General features: G+C 36.6%; 1 protein-coding gene across 1 annotated transcript in view; it reads left to right on the forward strand.

Moving 5' to 3' along the window:
• ZNF407 (zinc finger protein 407) overlaps nt 1-25,160 on the forward strand; it is a 335,107-nt gene that overhangs the window by 224,463 nt on the left and 85,484 nt on the right. Inside the window, exon 8 of the mRNA XM_005517307.3 lies at nt 12,028-12,206. Coding sequence (XP_005517364.2) covers nt 12,028-12,206 — 179 coding nt within the window. The remainder of the gene's footprint in view (nt 1-12,027; nt 12,207-25,160) is intronic.

A 25,160-nucleotide genomic window follows, 5' to 3' on the forward strand; every position in this document is an offset into this window, starting at 1 on the left:
ATTACAACCTGCGCACAGCAGTTATTCAAGTTGAGTCCTTGTCACTCGTGGTGCGAAACTACACAGCTCAGATCCCGAAGGAGATTGCCTTATCACACAGAACAAGGGCTCACAGGAGTTGAAGAGAATAGAAATGGGAAAATGTCTTCCGGGAGTACTATATATTCCTTTAAAATAAGACATTTGAGAGACTTACAAGGGACAAAGAGAAGCATTGTGCAAGGTCTGAAATGAACAGGTTATTATTTTTAAAAGGATTACACAGGCCATTTTTGTGAAATGGACATGCATTATTAAATAAATTCAGTGATCTCTCTTATCATTCAGTGGCTCTGCACATTAGTTTTCTTCAGAAGTGATAAAATAGTTTTTGACTTGTTTAAGCTTTAAGTATCTCTCAGTAGAAATCATCAGAACACAACTAATAAAAGTGCAGATATTATACCAGTAAAATTGGCACACACATAAGGGAAGATCTGTGAGGATCAGAGTTAAGGGTGAAGGAAGAAGCATGCAAAAGAGCTTTCGAAGATGAGCAAGTTCATTAGTTTCTACTGTTGTATGTGAAAGAAGAATGTGAAAGGTGAAGCCAAAGAAAAAGTTTCATATTTTACCATTCTTCCCTCTTTTCATGTTAACCCTCTGTAGGAAAAAAAGACAAGTCCATAACAGTATCTATGATGATGAAAGAAGCTTATTTTCATGTAATATGATGAGATTAATTTTATATGGTTGTGGGTTTTTTCTTCAAGATACAACCTTTACATAGATGATCACAAGATAATTTGTTTGGTGTTGGTCTATAAAATTCGTCAATATGACAGAATTTCATTGGTATCCAGAAGGCTTTTGCCCTGGTGTTTTAAATTTTTTTCTTCTTAGGTTAGCTTTTTGAAGTAATACCATTCAGGCAGTTCCTGTTCTTCTCAATCAATAGATTTAGAGTGTTGCCCTGATTCCTAATCTAGTTAAATTCATGCTATGTCTGGTAGACATAATTGTGTATTGTTGAAAGAACAGTAAAAATGTGTCTATTCTGGGTGGTCCAGTTTCAATCTAATACTTTTACAAGAGAGCTTATCTGCAACTTTGAATAGTCTGAAGTGCAGTAGAAACTACCTTATGCATTTTGCTTTACATATAGGTATGCTAGGTAAGTTAAATATATAGTTCAGTGCTTTCATTCCATTTCAGTATCTTTTGGTTAAGTACACAGCACATAAATTTCGATGTGTAGGTCTCCAGTGAAAGTCCAGCTATATGAAAACTGCAGTTTCTTACTGAGCAGCAAGGCGTCCTTACAGGCAAATGTACTCTTGTAGGAACAAAAATCACGTTTTGCTTGCTCCTTACTCTTAAAACCAGTTCTCCTGGAGTGAATGATGTCTCTGAAGTAAGCTCAAAGTAGAGAGCCAAATGCTGCATTTACTTACATTTGTGCAGAAAATGGCATTATGAGGACATAATCTGAAGAGAATGATGTTTCTCTGATATATGCTTTCAACACACATTTTAGATTAGATAATCAATCATACCTCCAACTAAAGACCCAAATTTGACTTTCAGAATCTAAGATGGTTTTTCAGTATTGACAGCCAGGAAGAATATATTTTAATTTGCAGACTGAACAAATTTCCATGACATCATAGAAGCACAATAAATGGCTGACCTCACAATGACATTTTTCAGACTTAAACTGTACTTCTTGGAGACTTTGAGCCCAGAAAAAGCCTTAAGCTCAGCCAGTCTGACCTTCTACAAAAAAAAATGCATAGGTGGTTTTTTCCCCAGTTTGCTCTGTACTGAAACTCCTCCTTCTGACTGAATTTTATGATCTAGAAACATATTCAGATTTGATCTGAAAGCAGACAAAGTTCAGAACCAACTTCCCTTCTGTGAAAGATTAATTGCTGAAGAAATTCTGCTTTCTGTCTCAGTTGAATTTGACTGTAATATGTAGTCACTGCTTTTGGTTTCGCATAGGTTTTCTCTACGTTAGGTTGTCCCTTAATTACACCTTTATTCCATGTTAAGTTACTCATGGGCCAAGCTCAAGTGTAATAAGCAAATAGAAGAAGTTTTTATTAAGTTTTTTAGAGTTTTTTACCCCACTTCTGTTTCTATTTATAATCACTTTGTGGCTGTTTGTTCCCTTTTTTATATGTAGCCACTAATACAGGAAGTAGATATTCTAGAATTAGTTTCTCCGGTGTCACAAAGAGAACATTGCATCCTTACATTTGCTTGCTACTTCCTTGTTTATACAGCTAAATATAGTATGGGGTCTTTCTTCTTATAGAATCACACTAGAATTTCACATTAAACTGGTGGTCCACTAATCCTTAAATCATTTTCAGTGTCACAGCTTTTCACAGCATTGTCTAAGTTACTTGCATGCATTGTACAAAGGTGGCAAAGCTAACATGTAATTGTGTGTGTACATGTTGTGATTGAACATGCCTGGCTTCAGTGACTGCACTGTATGATGGCAGTGTCATTGTTATTAATCATGCTGCCAATTACAGTGTTGTCTGCAAATTTTGTTAGCAGGGATTTTATATATAGTTTTGGCATGCATAACAAAAGTGAATCTTTCAGACAATTATTGCTGATTCTTTTGATAAATTGGAACATTTGAAATGAGGAAGAAAATTACCATCTCTTTTTGCATGGGGGTTGGGGCTGGGACAGGGCAACAAGAGGCACTGTATTAGCATTAAAAAAACCTACTTTGAGCAGAGACCACAGTGCCCTGAGTATGAATCTAGGCTGCAAAGCAACAGGATCTGCCCTCTAGGGAACTGTGTTGTCACTAAAATGGCTGAAGGATCTGACACGAAGGCCAGTTGGATGAAGTACCATCTGCATCTGAGATTGACAGGCAGCCTTTAGGGTCTGTTGCTATCATTTCTGACTCCAGCAACATTAGGAGTCCAGTTTCATCTTATGCAGCCACTAGATTCCACACCCTTTCCTAGGCTCTGTCTGCACTTCTATATCTGTAAAATACTTTATGTGTTCCTGAGAATATACAAACAGACTCCACAGAACTGTTCAGTTACTTTACGTGGTCAATAAAAGAAGTACAATAGGGTAAAAATTGATGTTGAAAGGAAATGCGTGTCTTCAATTAAATTAATCTCAGCTTTTTTAAAAAATGGATGTTTTCCATGGCCTCATTTCATTGAGGTGTTTGATCATGTACATAAATTTAACCTTGTGAGTCATTCTTTTGAAGTCAACGGGGGCTGCTTGTACTTAAGCTGCACAAATGTGTAAGTACCTTGTTAAATCAGGGCCTGTGATACCTAAAGCCCGGTCTCGATCCTCACACCACTGCAGAGATGCTGTTTCTCAGACCAGCTTCTCTTTTATGCCATCTGCTCTAAGAAGAAAGGAAAGGGGGAGGGAAGAAGCCCATGAACAATGGAGTGATTATTCTCAGTTACTGTGAAATAGATGAACTCCACCTGCTATTTCTGCCACTTAAACCTTGGCTGACACAGTGCAGCAGTGCGCTGTGCACAGCAGACCCCTGCATCCCTCACACTGCAGGCACACAGGCCCTTGAGCTGGGCCATCACGGAGACCACTCTGCCTGCAGCAAAGTGGAAGCTAGGAGTTCTAGGAAATATTAGATGGCTTTCAGAAGCAGATCAGTCCTATAAAAATTGGTTGGTTGGTACTGTTTTGTTGGGTTTTTTCCTTTTTTTTTATTTTTTTAATTTTTTTTCTTTCTTTATTCACTGAAAAGAGACTCTGAGCTTCCCTCTGAAGAGCTGCTGGGGGACACTTAGAACCTAAGCAACCCAGCTCTGCACAGCACCTATGGGGAGAGTGAGGACCATAGCACAAGAGGAGATCTGAGGCACACTTCCATGATTTCCTGTACCCTTTCCACCCATTCCTTCAAAGTCTAGCAGTTTGGACATAATTTGCAGGTTTCTGTCTAAAAGCCTCATCTTTATTTCTTTCTCTGTTTTCTTGTAGAAAATAGAATTAATGGAAGCATTTAAGGCAGGATGCCATAGTTCCTTCGAATCACAGATGGGCTTTTTCCTGGAAAAACATAATGTTTTCTTTAAATCGTGGAGTCTGTTCTTTGCTCTTTGTTGACAAAAATACTCTGAAAATTCATGAGTAAATCTAGATGCCAGCACTGGGTCTATACTTTGGGTTTTGTTCACTGTGCAGGGTTGTAACTGGCTTTACAGATTCCTCAGAGGTAAACAAGACTAGAGTACATCACTTCTTATTTCCCTTCAGAATTTCCAATTACCCTGAATTTGCCTTTAAAAGCACATACTTTGGCTATCATAATGATCAATTACTTGAAACTGGGAATTTTCATTCCAATACATTGTAAATAGAATGGTGGATCCATGGCCAAATTACAATTTGGACATGCTAGTCTGCTGAATGGAGCTCAGACACAAGCAGTAATTATCAATCTTCCATCATTTTCTGTGCTGACGCACAAGTTTTTGCTGCATCCCTACAGGGCTCTGCTACTTTTTAGCAGCCAGCATTGGACATCTGTCACACATACTGTATGTCATAACAAATAGATCATTACAGAAAAAAATGCAAAGCTAAAAATGTAGAAAAGCAGAAAACATTATGATTATTATCCCTGGGTGTTGGTATAATACTATCAGAATAAATCCCAAATACATTTTTATTATTTTCTTTGTGAAACTGACTGCATTATAAAATCTCATTAAAACACGTAAATGTAGTGTACTCTCTTTTATGGGTTACTTCATATTTTCTGAGTGGCAATACATGGCAGTACATGAAAACAGGGAAATACATGTGGCCACCAGCTTGCTGGGCATGCATTTTTACTGCACTGTGGGTGTGTATTTCAGTCATCTTTCCTTGGTAGAGTTGAAAAGCTGTGAGCAAACGCTGCAGAAGCAGCTATGGTGGCAAAGGCATTGCTTATCCCCAGCAGCTGATTGCCACTGTCCACCAGAGGTCTTTAGGAGCAGCAGAGAGAGGTGTTAGGCAGCAGTGACACAGGCAGAGCTGAGCTGGCACTGGGTACATTGGAGTTGCCGTCCTGAGTTCCCACAGAGCCGTGTGCTGCTAATTCCAGCCACAGTACCATAAGTCACTTGAGAATTGAAGTTGGTTGCAGAGCATCAACACTTGTATCCATGTGATTGTTTCCCTACTCACTTAAAACCTAAATAAAAGGTAGAACTTTTGCTTTTAAAGGCAAAGAGCAAGAAAAAAAGTAACCCAGGTGCATGTAAGTAGTGAGAAGGCTGATGAAATGTATTACAATTCTTGTACATATATACATAAATATATGTTATATGTGTGTTTATATATCTGATAATTATTGTGGTTTTATAATGTTAGTTTCAACAGATTGCCACATTTTTGGCTGTGTTATTTGCTATTTTTTATTATTTCTTGTGCAATACTGTATTGACTTGTAGCACTGAAGAGGTAAACTAATACTTTAACTTTGAAACTTGCAGTCTGAATTGCCAGTGCAATGTATGTGCAGATTATGTATTATTATGTAGCTATTTTGCACTATCTGGTAATCAGTTTATTCTATTTTAAAACCAGAAATGTAGCTAAATCTTGAGTATGCAGGGAAGAATTTTTTGGTTGGTTGTTTGGTTTGTTTGGGGTTTTGCTAAGTAGAAGTTGGGCAGAGTGGCTGTCATTGTGGAGATTTTGATTGAATAAGCCTGTTTGTATAATGTAATTATCAAAGATTGAGGTATTTGTGTCTTTCCTGTCAAGAAAATATTGCCCATCAGGTTGTTTACCACCACCCTACCAAATGCTAGTTTTCATACAGTTTAATGACGGCAAGAAACAAAGGCAGGCTAGAAGGAATTGTATTTTGGAAAGCAGTAATGCTGAAAACAACCTGAAAGGTCCCTGCATTTAACTGAGTGTGCAGGAACTCTTGGTGCTGCAAGAAGTATCCAGGAGTTCCCAGAAGTGGCTGCAACTGGAGAATGCTGAGCATGGAGAAAGTCATGGCATCCATGTATGCAACACTGGTGTGAAATGTGAATGTATTCAAAGCTTAAAGCAACTGGAAAGAATGCACGGAGAACCTGATGATTCCTCAGAATGAATTAAAGGGAACTCAGTCATTGTAGCTCTTCTACTGGAGGTCCAGGTATCAGGAGATTCTGCAGCCAAGCAAAGTGTGATGGACACATATAAATGTTAGCTGGATGCTGGGGGATATGAAATACGACATTTCGTAAAAGGGAGAGGGATCAACAGAAGAGTAATTTGCCTGTGATTTCAAAGGACTCCCTATTGCTCTCCGTCAGAAACCATGTTTTAGTCCCAAAAGGGTTATGGTTTGAGAAAAGAATCACTGGGCAAATATTTATGAACTGTGCTATCAATAAGGTCAAGCTAAATGTTCCATATGACTTTGCATTTCTAAAAATCTACAGCTCTCCTTTTCTAGCGTAATTACATTATTGCAGTTTTGATTTAAAGACAGTTTTCCAAGTTAGATGTCATTTTCTGGAAAAGAAATACCTGCAGACATTTGGTGAATAACTGAGGTTAAGAATCTACAATAGTGAATATTGCTTGATTGAAAAGTTTGCTTTCATCATAATTGCTTTTATTTCTGGAAGAAAGTATCTGGAGACTTTGCTACTTTTCAATCAAAATGCTGCAATTTCTCTGTACTTGCAGGTTGCATAGCAGGGTATAAAAGGTGCAGAAGACCTTCATAATGCTGTCTATATGAGAGTCAACTTGATTCATACTGAGAAACAGGGGAAAAATAGAAGTCTTTTCAATCAGTTGGTTGTATCACTGTGTTTGTTTTTATGTTGTGAATAGTGATGTCAATGGAGTTGCCGTAAGTCCTTTACATTCTATGCATTTCTCTGCAGAAAGAGGATGTTTATACATAATGTGCTGGAGAAGACCTTTGAAAAAGGTTTATTTTGTGCAAATAAGAGTCCTACAAGGTGCTAAAATTTTTAAAACATAGTGGACTAGATAATTAACATTTTGCCTCATTTGCACCTCTGAAACCTTCCATTTCCGTGTCTTGCAGTAAGTATCTTTCTGAAAATGTCAGGCACTGTGTAATGGAAGAGTGTTCTAATTTCAGTTTCTTATTAGTAAATAGGAAAAAGAAATAATAAAAAATTATTACTTCCTTCAATATTTCATTAAGCTGTTTAATGCAATGCTAGTGTATTCTCATGTAGAAAACCCTTAAAAATTTAGAAACATTCCTATTCTACGTGGACAAATTTAGAATTGGCAGATATTATGTGTATTTCTCTTATTTCATTATTTTTATCCAAAACATTGTGTAAAAGACAAGGACATCAAACAGCTTGGTACTGGGCAGCCACAGGTCTGCAGTTAACTACTGAACTTGGCTGTTTACAGAGGCTGCTGGCTGGGGAGCGCAGAGCACAATCTGCTGCATCCTGCCACAAGGCTGGGGATGAGTCCCTCTGCATAGAGAAGGGATGCTGAAATCCCTGCCCTCACACAGCTTGTACTGTTTGCTGGTGAGACTGTCTGGCTGAGCTCTGCAAGACTGGAGAGCAGGAAGAGATGATGGAGGAACAGTAACTGCAGATAGCACTTTCTGAGGGGACCTTCAGGCTGACTGTTTCCCCCCCCAGCACAGATTTGCTCCAAGATTCATTGTTCCACCCATGTTTCCCTGCTGCTGACTTAGAACTTCCATCTCTGCGACCTGCAAAGTGCATGTCTCTGCTCTGCCATCCCAGACCCCTGAAGAGTGCTGCTGTTTACAGTGGGGTAGGCCTAGTTTTGGTGAGAATTCTGGTCTTTTGCACATTATAGCTTGCCAGTGCCACTGAGATGATGTCTTTATAGGGGCACTTACACTACCTTTTAGAGGCTAAAGGAACAATTGTACTTTTTGGGTTAAGGAGGAAGGCAGTTTTGAGGACTTCTGTCACATCCACCAGAAGCATGATTTTCCCACTCTTCTGTAGACCAGGCACTTGGTTTCTTGCTCTTAGCACAATGCCATGTTTCTGGGTTGTTTTTTTTTTGTAAAATAACTCAAGTATATATATATATAAGGATAGGAGAAGGAAGGCTATGGAAACAGAGGCAACAGCTTCTTATGTTGAGAAAATGTATGGACATTTTATATAACTCCTACCCTTCCTTATTTTACTCTCCCAGCAGAGTGGATCAATGGTGCTAAGAGACAAGGGTGCAGATGGCTGTGGAATGAGGCATCGGGCTTCCTTGTCACAGGATGATTCCTATGCAAGCTCAATCACCACTGAAAACTTCAATAAATTCTTTGAAATTGTAGCTTCCCAAATAATGAGAGACAAGAGAGCTGGGAATGGTCAGCATGGAGAAGAGGCTCAGGGGATGTCATCAGTATGTACACATATCTGAAGGGAAGCTCTAAAGAAGAGGAAGTCAAGCTCTTTTTCAGTGGTGCCCTGAGACAGAACAAGAGGCAATTGGTACAAACAGGAAGATAGAAGGTTTCCTCTGAACATCTGGAAACACAATTCCATTGTTAAGGTGACTGAGCACTGGCACAGGCAGCCCAGGGAGGTTAGGACATACCTTTGGAGATATTCAGAAGCTATCTAAAACTGATCCTGGGCAACTGGCCATTCTTCCTGAGCAGCAGGAAGGTACCAGAGAATCTTGAGAGGTCCCTTTGAACCTTAAGCATACTGTGATTCTGTACTAAAGCATCATTCTACAATTGACAAGCCATTTCCAGTCTATGATACTTGAATATGCAGCAACTTTTAATTCATTGAGAGCAGAAAAAGTTATCTGGTTGATAGGAATGGACTTGTAATGGCAACATGGAATGTGCAGCTAGAACAGCAATGGGAATACATCACTGTGTGACGAACATAAGAGACAAATGCCCTTTTTTGTCTTTTTCCAATAGAGGTTTTCTGTTCATCTTACACAGTAACTGCATTTCTCAGGAGAATCTCACCATTTGTCTCCCTTATTTCAAAGTGTTATCCTTTACAGAGTAGGGGCTCTCCTACATGTGGAAAGTAGGCCTATGCCCTTCCCAATATATCAGTCTTTCATGGAGGGGCTCATACAGTTTGTTGCATGGGAAGTATGAGATGAGCCTTTCAGCTCCTTGTATTTCCTGTTCATCTGCAATGTACCTGAGCAACATGTTCCATTTCCTTTTTACTGTGTATAGCACTGACAAGACACTGAAAAATCCATACAGGCCTCCCTCTTCCCTTTAATAGGGTTTTTGTGGGGTTTGCATCAAGTCTCAACCTTTCTTCACATCTAATAAAAGGACTTACTGCAAGACACGAAATAAAATTTTTATTGTGTTTCTCTACATCAGAATTGAATATAAACTCATTGACTGTACCTTTAGACTAATTAAGTCCCTCTAATGAGTTCCCTTCCTGTTACTTCAGAGCATGGGCAAATTGACAGAAATATATAAGTTTGATTTTAAAAATGGATCCTGAGGATGAAAGCATGCTTACATGAAGCAATTGTAATAGTAATTCAACTTAGAAACCTCTACTGTAGCTTTACTGAAATACAGGCTAGTCTCCTAAAACCTGCATATATTTCTTTGTGGATGCAATTCAGACTGGAACTTAAAAATCAGAAAGACTTTGCTCAAATTATTTTTATTGGGCTGGGCTCTATTTTCCAAATTTTAGAACAAAGGAAATCTGTATTTCAAGATTTATAAACACCTGGAAGTAAATCTTATAATACAAGGCCTGTCAAAAGCTTATCATCACTATTGCAGCATTATAAGGTTTTAGTTACATTCTTGTCATGAGATCACTTTAATAAAAATATAGTGCTGTTTAAAATCACAGACCTCTGCGTTTACTCATATGATATGAAGTGATGTATCTACACACACAGTGTGTTGGTGGGGGTGTTTTGTGTCAGACATATAATAACATACTTGTACAGTACATGGGAGAAGACTCCTAATAAAACTCACATTCAGAGCACACTGAATAATTAAAAAACTTTATGTGCAGTACATTTTTGTCCTTTCATATTTAAAGGTATCATGTGGTTTCAAAAGTGCTTGGATTTGCCAGTTGTTACCATCATGGTTTACCTTAGGATGGCAATTGCTGCTTTGCAACCTAATATGAGGGGCCACTTGTAATACCTTGTGATCTCATATACCTCATTTCTGATTAAGCCTTCCTGGCCTTGTCACATGGGAAAATCTGGGTTTAAATTTTTCATATCTGTATGTTGGTGTGTTTAGTGACAGATTTTTAACTGATGACTGAATAAATGAGGCTCCAGGATTGCTCTGTTTAAAGTCGCTGGAGCAAATTCCAAATCAAAGGAGATAGAACTGGCCTTTTATGGCTTGAACAGGCTGGGTTTTCTTCACAACTCTTACATAGGTTTCCACAGATCCTTTATATATTTCACAGGAATATTTCAAAGTAAAAAGTTTTATATCTTTCCTTAACATAGTATGAGAGCTGAGCTAAAAGAACACAGATATTTTATTTCAGATTTGTATGCTCTGCTTTAATCTACTCCCCTTTAAAGTATAACCCATGATAGAAGGTTACCAGGTTGTCGCCTGCTTTCATTGCAGTATACGCTACCTTTTTTTTTCTTTTTTTGTAAAATACATATTTCATTTTAACAACATTTATGAGCATTGTAACTTTTTTAGGGGCTGAATCCTGAAAGATGCTGAGGCCAATATTTTCTATATTTTTCAGTGATGTCTTCTCTGACATTCTCAGGCATCTGACCATTATACCAGTATATAGCAGATGGACATGACAGAGGGTGAGCTTTGGCAGCACCGTAAGGCAGATACCAACTTTACTATGACCATTTCTGAGGGAGAGACAAGCATTCCAGCAGAACTTCAAGCTGCTACTTCCAGTTTATTTTGGGGGTCCTTTTTTTACGTGCCTGTTACTGTGGAATTTCTATCAGTGATGGGTATATAGCCAGTTGCCCAAAATGCTACAGTAGTCTTATTTGAGCATTTGTAAAGTATTATGCATTTATGTAGTTTACACAAGTGTTTGTACTTTTTTCAGGTAGGCAGAATTACTCTTCTTAGTTTGGCAATAATAATAATAGTATGTGTTAGTAAGGAAGTCTAAAAACAAAACAAAACCCCAAAGCAATGGTACACATGGACAGTTCTGTTCTTTTGAGTCAAGAATAAATAATCTGACTATTTCTGATTGAAATAAATGGAGCTGCAGTGTATTTTATGTAGGATTCATCACAAAGTCTGAATAAGTAGGAAATTCTAATGCAAAATAATTTTGTAATGAGACTGGAAAAGTTCAAAGACTAGAAATTAAAGATTACTGTTCTGTGGATCTCTCTGTGAATAAAAGAAATGTGGAATTTTTTTTATTACTTTTTTTCAGAAATGTGATTATAAATACTGCTTTGAAATGTGTTAAACTAATTGCAGTCTGACTTTTATGCATGAAAACTCCACTATTTTCACAAAAGCCATGTTTAAGATGTAAACCAGAATCTGTGTGTATTTCCAAAAAGATGTAAACTTGAGCAACTCAGTTATCTTTCCAAGGAATAGTTCACACAGCAAGATGAAAGTTGGTGGAACATACTTGCAAAAATCATTCACAGCAACTCCACTTGAATTTAGGAACTGTGTAGAAAAGGTTCATGTGAGCTCCATTGGGAATATTAAAGGCATTTGTGAATTTCAGTTTTGCTAAATAAAGACATTTGCTTAATTTCTGTCCATCACTGACTACCATGAGAAAAATAGAAATTCTGTAAATGCAACATATCAATCATTCTGGTTCAGATGTAATGTTCAGTTAACCTGAAACAGCTTTGGGAGCCTTCATGCAAAGGACAACATTTATGCAAAACCTAAGGGGATGGAAAAAAATCTACAGATAATGAAAAATTAGTGATGACTACTTATTCTCCATTGTAACACTAGGTTTTATTTGAACCACTGGTAGGAAATAAATTAATATATATCTCTTTTCTTTTTTCATTGCTGTTTAGATCTAACTGTGCAGAAAATATCCGTAAACACATCTTGCATACGGGAAAGCATGAAGGAGTAAAAATGTATAACTGTCCTAGGTGTGATTATGGAACAAATATCCCTGTGGAGTTTCGTAACCACTTGAAAGAACTACACCCAGACATTGAAAATCCTGATCTGGCGTACTTGCATGCTGGTAAGGTCATTCCTCCTTTTGCTTACAAATTCTTTTCAAATGCACGTGCTTTGAAATGATTGTAATAACAAAACAAGAAGTTATTATCATTTATTCTGAAGAAGAACAAGGCTTTAAAATGGGCTTAATCCTCTTCAAATTTTCCAGGATTGAAGATTATGCATTAAGCACTGAAATCTACCCATGTTACACAAGCAAATCTTCCATTTCAATAAATAAACATCAGAAGTGCTTGCTATTTAGATGCCTCGTCTTGAAATCTAACTGAACTTTTAGGGAGAAATATTTTTAAAGATTTTTATTAAGTCCCTCTGCCTAAGCTATTCCCCAAAAAGAGAAATGCAAAATTCCATAAGAAATACAGTGGCAAATTAATGCACTGGTTTAAAAATTCTTAGATTTCATTACAAAAAGATAGACTGTTCCTCATTAAAAGATAGAACAGCAGAGCTAAACCAACAACTTAGATGTACATTTTCAGGCTTTGTTTTAGAGAGCGCACACATGGAAATCACTGGAGGAATGCAAAACAAAAACATTGCTTTGGAAACAGGAATTAAAAGATAAGAGATGGGGTGTTCTCTAATTAGGAACAAGTTTTTTTGGTTTTTATTTGGTTTTGGGTTTTAATTTTTTAGTAGATTCTGCAGTTCAGAGTGGAAGGCAGAAGATTAATGGTAGGAGGTTAGGAGAAATGATACAAAATTAGTGTGGAGCTTGAATGAAATGTGATCTTAATGCAGGAGAGGCAGATAACTTAGACATCACTGGGTGGAAAGACAAGTCAGAGCAGTGGGAAATAAGAACAGATGGTGAGAAGGAAGATTTGGGGAATCCAGAGGAGGAAGAAGCTATGTGGGCCAAAGTCTCCCTGAGATGCAAATTAATCTTCCATTGAATTACTACTATTAGTACTCCCATGTCAGATTTGAATCTTGTGTAAGGAATTAATTTCATAGGTTTTGATACCCTCATACCTGTAAGAAAGCAAAACCTGGAGAGTTTTCATGCAGCTTTGTGCAGTATGTACACTGTAGTTATTTTAAAACCTCTCAGTCTTCTCCAAATGACTGCTTGCTTTCCTGACTAGAGGCAGTGTATTATTTGTACCATATATTTCTATTTGCCAAGTATTCCACTTCATTTTGGAACCAGTCATCATGTCATGTCAGCATATGGTGGATAATATCTGGATGTGCAAACAAAATGCCAGTTGGCAGAATACCAATTTCAAAATAGGTCAGAAAACCGATCACATTTCACCATAGTTCTCACTAAAGCAAATGAATATTCAACTCAGAGCTTAAATCCAGACACTGTTGGATTTTTACTACAATAATCCCACTTAATATGAAAAAATCAAATGCTTTCAGTAGACAGACAGATATAACAGAGAGCTGTAACAGTGATAGAATCATTAACATTCCAAAATTACAGACATTTTATGCACATTTTCCCATTATTAGTTTATATCTGGGTAAATTAATTGTTCACTGTAGCATGCTGTGGTTAAAACTGTTCAGCTTGCTTGTTTTGGTAACACAGGAAAACACTTATCAGTGTGTTGTATCCTAATGATTTCTATACATGCACTCATATACTACAGAAATCCCCTTGCACTAAACAGGATACTGTGCAAATATATTAGGACTAGCAAGAACAGATTGTCACCTATTGATTGCCAGGTTCACCTAGAACTGGTATACAGCGAAAGTCTTGAAACATTGTTTGCATAATCCCATTGCTAAAAGGATGATACTGTATCTTCCTTTCAAAAAGAAACACTATTAAAGAGGAACCTGGGTGATAATTGTGTATTCATACCATAGTTAAATTAAGGGATGTTTCTTTTCTTCTTTTCAATCCATTTCTGACTGCTGGACATCTGAGAGTTAAAGGTTTTAGAGAAGATTTTTAGAGGAATGAAGGACAACTCCTGTGCCCTGGCTAACATCCCTTATAAAAATAAGATTTGTTCTGTGTCTGGTTCACAGTTACTGATGACTTAGTGGTCATTGGCTGCACCCACAGAGAATCTACAACACGACATAGAACCCCTTAGGATGATAGGAGTATAAAAGTGTCATACAAGATTGATTTTTTTTTTTTTTTAACTTAAACATATTTGTCTGTCTTTTATGTTCTAATATTGCTTTGTAACAGGAAAGCCAGCTCTTTTGGCTTCTTTGAGCAGATAGAAACAGAGTAAGTCTCTTCACTGGCAAAGAAACAGACACCAACTCCAGCCACTTTGCAGGACAGCCAGAAGCTCCTTCACTACAGCCCATCAAGAGTGGAGCTGTGGAGTACCTTTAGGACATGACTGGGAGTAAAAGTCAAGTCTGTTTCTTGTCAGTGAAATTAAGATTGACAGTAGGATTTCTAATTTTAATTTAATGGCCTTTATAATTGTTGCGGGAAGAGTGGAAGCTTCGGACAAGCCTTAGCCTCAGATTCTGGCAACAGTTTAAGTTCAAGAAATCACCCTAGCCTGAAGTTCTAATGATGGCAAGACAGATCTATTTATAAAATGAATTATTTATTAAACAGACAAGAGATAGCAGATGAAAGATCTTAATCAGAATCACTTACTACACAGTATAAAACTGAAAAGAACTACTAGTAGATTACGGCAAAACTTAAAAATGCACAATATCGAGGATAATATCTATATTAGGGCTAGGAAAAGAAACGGTATTGATTAGGAGTCAAATCTAACTTATCACTGAAACCATGATAATTTGCACATTCCTTCACTTAATCCCTTGGGAGTAACTGCAAAGCAGGCATCCCTACTCATGGGAGAAACTCCACACATTTCCAGGGAAATGTATAGAAGATTTCTGCTTTGTGGAAGTTTGGTGTGGCTCTTATAGTTGTAAAGTGAATGTCTGTCTGTCAAAAATCCGGCTTATCTTTCCAGGGCTCACTTCCATCAGTAAGACATTTATTGGCAGTTGGGAGATGTTAACCCCATGGTGCCAAAATAACTCACTCTAAGATAGCTTGTCCTGTTTGAGTTATCTGGCTGGTTAACAAACCACAGATAAGCTCTTGTGGGCAGTGAAATGCCCTGCTACAATAATGTAATGCTCTAATATTAGTTTCTATTTAGCTTTCTTTGGCAACTACTATACTGCTTTATGGGGTCAATGATAGTAAGCAGCTTGAGGAAGCTGCATTTCTATGGGAGAGGCTGTGGAAAATGGAAGACAAATAGAGTTGCCTTTCACATTTGTAAGGATGATATTGTAATTGAAAGGTGGTAGCACTTCTGTTCTAAATTGATATATAGAAATGCCAGAAAACCAGGTCTTTAGACTTTCCTCTTTTTTGCTATAGGTTCTCTCTTTCACAGAGGGAGTTATTTAACAATACAATTATATTCCTTATAAATCTTACATATTTTAAAAGTCTGGATTATACTTTTGTCTTTAACTTTTAAGATTTACTACGTTTGAACAGCAGCCCTTTAATGCACGCAAGCCAACAAAGATATATGCAGTGCACATAAAATTGTGAATTGAATTTGCTAGGCCACACTTCAAATAAATACCAGTTTATGCATTTAACCTTAATTTTTATACGAATCATCAAGTTTGTTTTTTAAAATGTCTGTGTATTGTTATGTAGGAGTTTGGTGCCTATTTCTTGGTATTCTCTGACCCATTTTCTCAAGGCCTGTGTTAAAATTGAGATTTTGTTGGAAAAAATCCAGGAATATTGGACTGTTATCCATTATCCACAATATGACTTTGTTTTCTTTTTAAAACCTCAGTTAAGATACTTACAGATCTTACAGCTGTTCTAAGAACAGAACTGGGCTCAGGAATCCTACAGGTAATGTTTAAGTAATGGAAGCTTGGTTCTAGTGGAAACTGTTTATGTACATTCTTAATATCCATGTGCAATCTGAGTGTGTGTCATTACAAATGGAAAATGAATGCAATAGATGAGCAAATTATCATATGTTGATGACTGTCATTTTAGTAATTTTTCTAAAACTGAGATTATTAAAAAAAAAAAAAGTTTATTACTGTGGGCTTGTCTGAATTGTGAGTCTTAAAACAGGCTGACGAAATATTTCGATTCTTGTGTGCATTGCATTTCCAAAATTCTTGAATGTGTTTTCTTCTAACTGATGCTACATTACAATACTGAGTTGAACTGAACCTGAATATTTTGTCAAGTGGTACAGGAGAAGGGCTCGTACCTGTGGTAGATCTTGCAAGGGATCAGTATTCTAGTTTTCTTTTTCAGTGCTTTGTCTGCTTTGGAGCAGCATCACTTGGTAGTGATAATTTCAGTTTGAACTGAATGTTGATCATTTAGGAGCTCTTGTCTCACAAACATTGTGATACTATTATGATGCATTATTTATGTCCAGTGTAATAGCTATGCCTGAACATCTCCATTATTCCAGTAGCTGCAGAGTTCGTGGTATCTCTCACAGTGTGCCATAGTAGCCTTCTGTGGATACTAAACTGGTCATAAGCAAAAAGCTTTTCAGAGAGAAGGGAAGTAGTTTGCTCGTTATTGGTTTTGTGATACTGAGGGATTTTTTCCTTATCATTATTTCCATGCTGCACTGTAAAAAGTGAAGATGGTTTCCAAGAATGAATGTGTGAACCCTAGAAATCAGAATAACTGAGTTTTTCACTGAGCAAAAGATACAATGGTCCTGCTTTTTGTACAAGTTTCCTCATGGGCAAAATAGGTGCAATGTTTCTATAGTTTGAGTCACAAAGCTCTTGCTGGAAAATGGCTTCACAACAGTCAACTATGTGATTAGGGAACTATGCTTAAGGCATTGAACAGAGAATTTGGGGATGTTTAATTTAGAATTGTCAGTCATGCCAAATACTTCTTGGAAGTAATTTTTAAAAAAATAAACCAGTGAAGCCAGCTCAATTAATTGTACTCTTTGGTAAAGCTTTGGGAAGTTTTTGTTTGGGTTTCTGTGGCAATGATACTATGCTTGCAAAGCACTCAAATTTTTGGGTGTGTGGTGAGAGTCTAGCACCCATAGCTCCATGAGCAGGAGTGGAGGATCAGTTACTCCTATGGACTGTGGCAGAACTAAAAGTGTGAGCTGTTTCCCCGCTCCACACAGACATGTTTTGGGGAATGCTTGGAAGTACAGCTTTGTGTGCCTGTGCCTCTGTGAAAATTATAGGTGCCTCTGGGGTTGGGCATTCACAGAACAAAGATCGTGACGATTGTGTTTTGGCAGTTGGCTGCCTACGTGGTGATTGAACGCTTAGTGTTCATGAGGAGTTACATAATTCATGACCAAATGATAGATAGGTACTTGATTATAGTGTATGAGTTGCTTCACAGGGAGAAAATATCAGACATGAGCTACTCTTAGTCTAGCTGAGAAAAGCCTAAGAAAAATCAGTTACTGAAAGCGTAGTCAGACAAATTGAAATGAGAAACAAGGTGCAAACACTTAAATATGAGGTCAATTGAGCTTTGGCAGCAACTAGCAAAAGAAATTATTCTTGTTCTGTTCCTTTGAGCCTTGAGAAGACTGGATGTCTTTCTGGAAAATAGGTTTTAGGAGGGCCCAAGGTTGCTGGGTTCACTGCAAAACATAAAGGGGCTTGGATATACCAGAAGTCAGACTATTATCTAAGAGTCCTTTCTGCTCTTAAATCTTCAGTGTTAATCTACAGCCTCCTGGTAAGGGCTGTGTCTGTGAATCTAAACTGTTTGGGTGTTGGGATAGCAGTGGAATAGTGGAGGAGACAGGTAAGTCCCCCAAAGTGTTCTTTCTCAGAGAGGCAACATTCCCATCATCAGTGCTAAATTCTTACTCTCTTTGAGCCTGAAGTGGAAATACACCAACTTAAATTGTTTGTTTCTGGTATGTCATTAAATCCTTGATAAAATATCTTGTAACAAACTCATTTGTTTAATATGTTTGAAGAATCTGTTTAAAATTATTCTCTTTTCCCTGGCAGTTCCCTTACTGTGTTATTATCTTCTCTTTTATATATGTTTGAAAAGTATTTTTGCAAACTTTAAGTGCACTTTTCAAAAGGCCCTGCTTTCCACACATTTCTCTTTCAGTTTCTTTAACGTTTGAGAAACAGGGCTGTACCAGCAATCTGCAGCATGATTGCATCATCAACAAGGGACAAAATTGTGATCCTATCAGTTGTAACAGTTGCAATATTCATGAATGGAATTCTGAAAGTTCAAATAGTTAATCCCAAATAAAATTGTGATCTTTATCCCACTTGACAGCTACATTTATCAAATTATTAAGAGAAAAAATTGATTGCTAAAAGTTATGGTGTGATCTATTATGTGATTTTATCAAGGTATAACTGTATTACCAAGTGGAAACTGCAGACTTATTCAGAATGTGAATTGGACACACAGAACCTGATAATATAGCAATTATACTAGTATCCTGGTGATTTTCTACTTCTAAATATTCTTTTGCTATTCCTTTCTTTTGTGAGTTTTGATTCTTTAGTAAAAAAATAAAGTTTAAAAAATAGGAAAAATGAAATAATAAAAGCCTGTTTGCTCTTATACTCTCTGAATTTATTGAACTACAAAAATATAAGATCAGTAAATGCTATTCATCAATGAAACAATGGAAATACAAGTCAGTTGAGTACTTATGCAAGCTTGTAATTCATACCTGATGTAAAACCTCCAAAGAATAGATACACAGTTTTGTTTGCAAGTGTATTTCACTTTTTTTTTAATAGTTAAAGTTCTTAGTCTTTATCACTGTTTAAATAAAACACTTTAAATACTGTAATTTGAAACAATATTATCATTGCTAGATATAGGTAAATCAGGTGCAAGCTTTTACAGCAGCGGAATATTGCTTGGGTTTCTAGTCAGATAAAACATTATTTTTGATGGCTGGTATACTTTAAAAAAAGAAAAAGGCAGCAGCAGCTCTGCTTCAAACAGGTTTGCTCTTGTCATAGCTATTAGTACCAGTCTTTCAATAGCATGTCATGTTGATTGGCAGACACTCCCTTTCCTCTTTTGTGAAGAATAATAATTTTAGTGTGTGCTTGAAATAAAAACCTAGTATAAATGATTTTCTGTTTGTAAAGGAGAAAGCCAGGTTCTTTTTAACATATGTAGATTATGTATTATTGTGTTTCAGGAAAGATTAATCTATGTTTAAAAAAAAACTAATTTTTTTTTGAAACTGTCATGTATTAGAAGGCATTGTATATGTAGCAGAGCTTTCATAGCCAGTATATTTATCTGGGTGGTCATGACATCAGAGTTGGTTCTTTCCAGGTAGCAAGTGAAGTAGAAAAAAAAAAGAGTTCATGAAAGTACTTTGTCTTTTTTTTTTTTTTTTTTTTTTCCCTAGGATATAGCTTTTTTTCTGCTGCTGTTGAGGAGCATAGGGACTCCTTTCATAGTTCCTTAGTTGCTTTTCCTGAACAATCAGCATATATTCCTGCTGAGTGACATGAAAGGAGGTGTTGAAATATTTTGATGTAAATATTACATCATCTAATATTAAAAACCCACCACTATTAGTATTAGTTACATCCTTTAAGTGAATGGTATTCTCGGATCAGAATGAAAGCAAATCAGTCTCACTAAAGAAAAAGTGTTCAGAATATAGTTTTAAAAGAAAAGGAAAATACTGCCTAGACCAAAGTCTGGAACACCTCTTAATACCTCTGCTCAGCTGGAAGTATAACAGGTGTCCTGTTGTGTGCCGTAAGCTGCAGGGCCATTGCATAGGGGTTTCCATATTGTGTATAGCCCCAAAACCATGCAGTCAGAATCCTGCTTTCTTTTCAGTGCATTTCTGTCCATGGCCCTTCTAGCAGCCATCGTTCCTTTTCTGGCACTATTCCAGTTTGTAACAGGGCAACTAATTTTTGTGGTGTGAGCTATTGCTCCTGAGCAGATGAATATCTTTGCCCATATCTAAATATTTAATCTGAGTGCTGATGTGTGCCTCCTTTCCTGTCGTTCTTCTCTGTGGCATTCTAGTTTCCAAAGTTGGGAACTATTTGGCTGGCTTGCAAGGGGCTGTGCCATAGTGTACAATACAGAAACCCTCTTCAGGTCTGAATTTTTGTTGGACCCTTAATGCCCACATTGTATCTGCCTTCAAAACACCCTTGGACAGGCATCTGCTTTGCAAATTCCTTGCATTGCCCATGCTGGATCCCTAATGGTGTCCATAAAGACTGGTGCCTCTGCAAGGATGTCAGGTTCACCGATGAAAAGAAAGTAATCTTACTCCAAGATACTATTTCATTATATTAATAGATAAAATATCCTTCATGAAGAATGAGCCACATTATTGCCTATTTGGAGCTAAAAATAGGCTATCCTAACATAAAACTTTTAAAGCAAGGCTGAAATATTTAAGTGCAAAAGTAGAAGAAAGCCCTTAAGACATGACAGCCATCTAGAAAGGCAAAAATATTTAATTATGCTAGAAGATATATATGCATAATAGTATGTGGCAAATGTAAATAATAAAAAGAAATACTAGTATTGTAATACCAACATATTAAAATTCAGAGGAAAATGAATTCATTTTGATAAATGAGATATCAAGGTCATCAAAAAACTTTTCAAACAAACCAAAAGAAAGACAATAATCTTACAGGAGGAATAAAAAATAAAGATGTATAGTGCCTAGGAATAATTCAGGATATTTTTATGAGGAGATTGTCCTATACTCTGAACATGTAAATTGCTTTCCTATTATACATTTTTAAGACTAGATCTCTTAGTCTATCATCCAGGGAAGTTATGCTGGAGTTCTAAGAAATATAAAGATCTTATTTTTTTATTTTCAATTAAGTAAATATAAAATAAATATAAGATGTTTCTTGAAGAATTAAATGAAAATTTTGACTTTAAATGTGTGGTAAATTTTTTAATATATATAGTAGATAAAACTTATTTAATAACATATATTTAAACTGAATTGAAAATAATTATATATGCCTACTCTGTGCTATAAATATTTTTTTAAAATTTAATTCCAACAAAAATATAAATAATAAATATCCATAAATAAACCCAAATAATAAATTTCTCAACTGTGGTATCTCCATTATCAACTAATTATTTCATCACTTGCAGAGTTGAACTAACAGTACTTCAAAGACCTATGGGCATTATATTTCAAATAACCATAGTAGGGTGGATTTTGCCTACATAATGCCACCACTTCTTGGTGGCTTTCTCTGTGGCTGTGCATTATTTAGGGAACACTTTCTGCTTTTTCTTCCTGTGAGATGTTGCTAGCATCCCAACAACCTAACATCTCACGGGAAGAAAAAGCAGAAAATGTGTTTTTATTGAAATAAGTAAAAAATTATTCTTGATAAATAGCTTAAATTATTAATATTTGTAAACCTGCTTGCAAGTCTTTTTCTGAGTTTTAGATTTTTTTATAAGTTACACAAAATTACTTGCTTGTTAGGCATAGTTTCGTTACTGCACAAATAATAGCAAATAATTTCAGAATCAGAAAAATGCCGATGTTGTCATGGTTTACAGCTACCAACTAAGTTCCATGCCTCAATCACTCATTCCCACCAGTGGAGGGATGATGGGAATTAGAAGGGTAAGAGTGAGAAAGCTCCTAGGCTGAGATAAAGGCAGTTTATTAGGTAAAGCACCACAAGCAATTAATTCATCATGTTGCAAGGACTGGTAGGTGTTATCTACAGGAATGCTGGGCTCCATGGGATGTAGTGGTAGCTTGGGAAGACAGATGCCAGTACTCTGAACATTCCCCCTCTTGCTTCTTTACCCTTCCACTTTACATGCTGGGAATGATGCCAAGTGCTGTGGAATGTCCCTTTGGTCAGTTGGGTCAGCTGTCCTGGCTGTGTCCTCTCCCAACTCCTTGTGCACCCCCAGCCTCCTCGCTGGTGAGGTGAGGGGCAGAAAAGGCCTTGACTTTGCATACGCTACTCAGGACTAGCAAAATCATCCCTATGACACTGTTTCCAGCTCAAATTCAACACCTACCAGCAATGATGAAGTAAATTAATTAAATACCTGAGCCAAAGCCAGAACATAGGTATGGGAGTTTGATTCAGTGTAAGTTGTGTGCTCAATGCTTTACTACTTTGGGTCATGAATGAAGAGAAGAGCCCTCAGCAATAATTGCTCCAATGAATCACAAATCATTGCAATTCCATGCTGATTTTTAAAATTTATTCTGGACTTTCTTTTTGTTTGCTTTCATTAATCCAATCTGTGCTGCACTGACTTTCCATTAATTTCTTGACATGGCATCTTGAGCCTTGACCTTTGTAAGTAAGATGCCTTGTCTGTCTGATACTCGTGTTCTTTTGTACTTCTAATTTCTATTTTACTTCCAATAGTTCTTCATAATTTTTTCCATCTTTTCATTTACCAGATCTTTGGTACCTTTCAAATGCTAAATGCTCTCCCATATATCCTTAGTAACCATGCTGGATTTTTCTGTCCTTTTTAATATTTAGGTTTTATTGGATGAATGTAGATTGCACCTTCTCTAACTCTACCTTAAATAATTGCCACTTAAGGGAATTAAGAAGTACAAGGGAAGGAAAATGCTGACCCATAGACTAAGCAGAAGGAAAAAACGTTCCCACTGGGTCCAATTTCCTAAGAAGGACCATCAGGATAGTGACTAGGACCTGAAATTATGGGCTGAATGACCTCTAAAAAATTATCAGTTCAGAGAGGAGCTTGTCTATAACTGTTTGCACTAAAGGAAATGAAGATAGGTAGAAGTCTCACAGAAAAAAGATTGCTTCACTTTCTTGGTGAACATATAAGAGCATAATATGAAACTATATCTCATATAAATACATGGCATGTCGGCTGTCTATAATTCTTGTATCATGTCAAAAAGCCACGGAGACAGATAACATACCTCTTAACTCCCAGCTGGCCAGTTAGTGGGGAACCCCTTTTTCTTAGTACATCTTCTGAATGTAAGATATTTTATGCATGTCTTGTATTTATTGGAATGAGTATGTGCTCATCAATATCTAACATCAAAGAAATGGTTTGTACTTAAGTAACCACTGCAGATTTAATACAGATGTTTTCATTCTCTGAGTCATTACAATATGATTTTCATATAATTTTCTCTGATAGTAAAAAGAGACCTTAAAGTGAGTGCAATTTTCATATAAATTGCATAGGAACCTGAGCATTAATAAAAGCTCTGGGCTTCAGACAATTCAGATCACTGGTTCAGATTCTGCAAGTCTGGATGAAGGGTACTCTTGGTTTAAGTGGGTGTAATTCCAGTTCCTTGCCTCTGGGAAGTAGAGGAAGTGCCTGACATCCAAAAGCAGAGTTGCTAGGAAGGTTTCTGTAGCATAGTTAAGAGGACTTCTCATGTATTTAAAGAAAATGAGTTACTGATTGTCACAGTCTCTGCTTAAATAACATTTCGGAAACTTAGATTATTGTTGATGGAAGAGGTTTTTATTAGTAGTTGGCCTGTAGTTAGAAGTAAAGTGCTCTGTAAGTGTTTGGGATTACAGAGTATAATGTACTTACAAAAAAGGCATTAAGATAACTACCATACTACATGCTAAACTATGCTCCTACTTCTTTTATGCCTCACCAAAATGGTACTTCTTTTCAGTCTGATAACTAATAGCAGATAACAGTTCTCAGAAAACAGGTTTTAGGAAATTTGAAAGAATATACCTTCATTGAAGTAATATTATCTAGAGAAAACATGAAATGAAAGCATCTATTGATAGCAAATAAAGTCAAAATTGATTATCAAGTTATCTTAAGATTTATCAAAAGGTTTTAGACCTTTTTATTTTTAAAGTAACATTGATTTTGGATTTGGCATATGTATCTTAAATTCAGGACTCTATTTGAAGAATTTGAACTTAGTAGTTATTAAACAACCAATTGTACACTCAGTAAAATAATTTTAGTAGTTTATGGAATGTTTGAGTAATATAAAATTAAAAAGGAAAAGCCATGTTGAAACATTTGGAGTCCTCACATATTAGTGCATGTCACCATCACAAAGTGCCCGTGGGATAAAGCTGCTTCTAGTCAACTCAAGTTAGCCTCCTCTGGTAAAGATTTATCTACAGATCCTTATTGTTACAATCGTATTCAGTGTTCTGTTAATTGTTGTTGACCCTTTCTTTTGTAGTCCACCTTCCTCTGAGCAAATTCTGCTACCATCAAAATTGTCAGAAAAATTTGCTGAGCCGCTTTTGTTTGCTTCTATCCACTCAAACAAAAATCCTGAAATGTGGATTCAGAGGTTTATCAGCATGTGAAAATAATGAAATCTCAGTTATCTGTAATTCAGCACAGCCCTATTTGTAGTACCTATCAAAAGGCAAAGACAGGGGAACACAATCCTCCGTTCTCTGTTGTAGTTGTGGGGGGGATTTTGTTGCGTGTGCTGTTTCTTGCAAACCTTTGAGCTATGTAAGTGGCCAGCTGATTGCATGTATTTTTTGTAATGTCTTGAGATAACAGTTTTTAAATTATGAAAGGCAATAATTCTAAAATTAAAAAAAAAATAGAGCATTCTTTATAAGTAAAGCTATTGTCATATCTGATTACTGGTATGGAACAGTCAACACCAATTGCAGAAAGATATGGTCAGGTTTGGGATATTGGCCAAGTACTCAGGGACACAGAATAAATGGTTATAACTTGGCATAACTATAGTATAAGGCTCTTCAGGATCCTGGAGAAGCAGAGAGAGCAAATGACACTTTGATGGAGACACTAGAATTCCTGATTCTGATGGTACTTCAATTTTGCTGCCATCCTGAGACCAAACATGGGGAAAAAAAGGATTAATTTCTGGGGGGATGCTTTTATGTAAGCCAGCTCAGACTCTGGTATGAAGTGCGTTTCAAAAGGTGGCTGTGCATGTGCACAAGTGGCTCCCAATCTAAAGATCATCTACTTTGCAATGTCAGTGCTATCTTT

The sequence above is a fragment of the Pseudopodoces humilis genome, chromosome 1, assembly GCF_049639895.1.
Source record: "Pseudopodoces humilis isolate 2021_Gansu_Grassland_sample_001 chromosome 1, ASM4963989v1, whole genome shotgun sequence".
NCBI lineage: Eukaryota > Metazoa > Chordata > Aves > Passeriformes > Paridae > Pseudopodoces > Pseudopodoces humilis.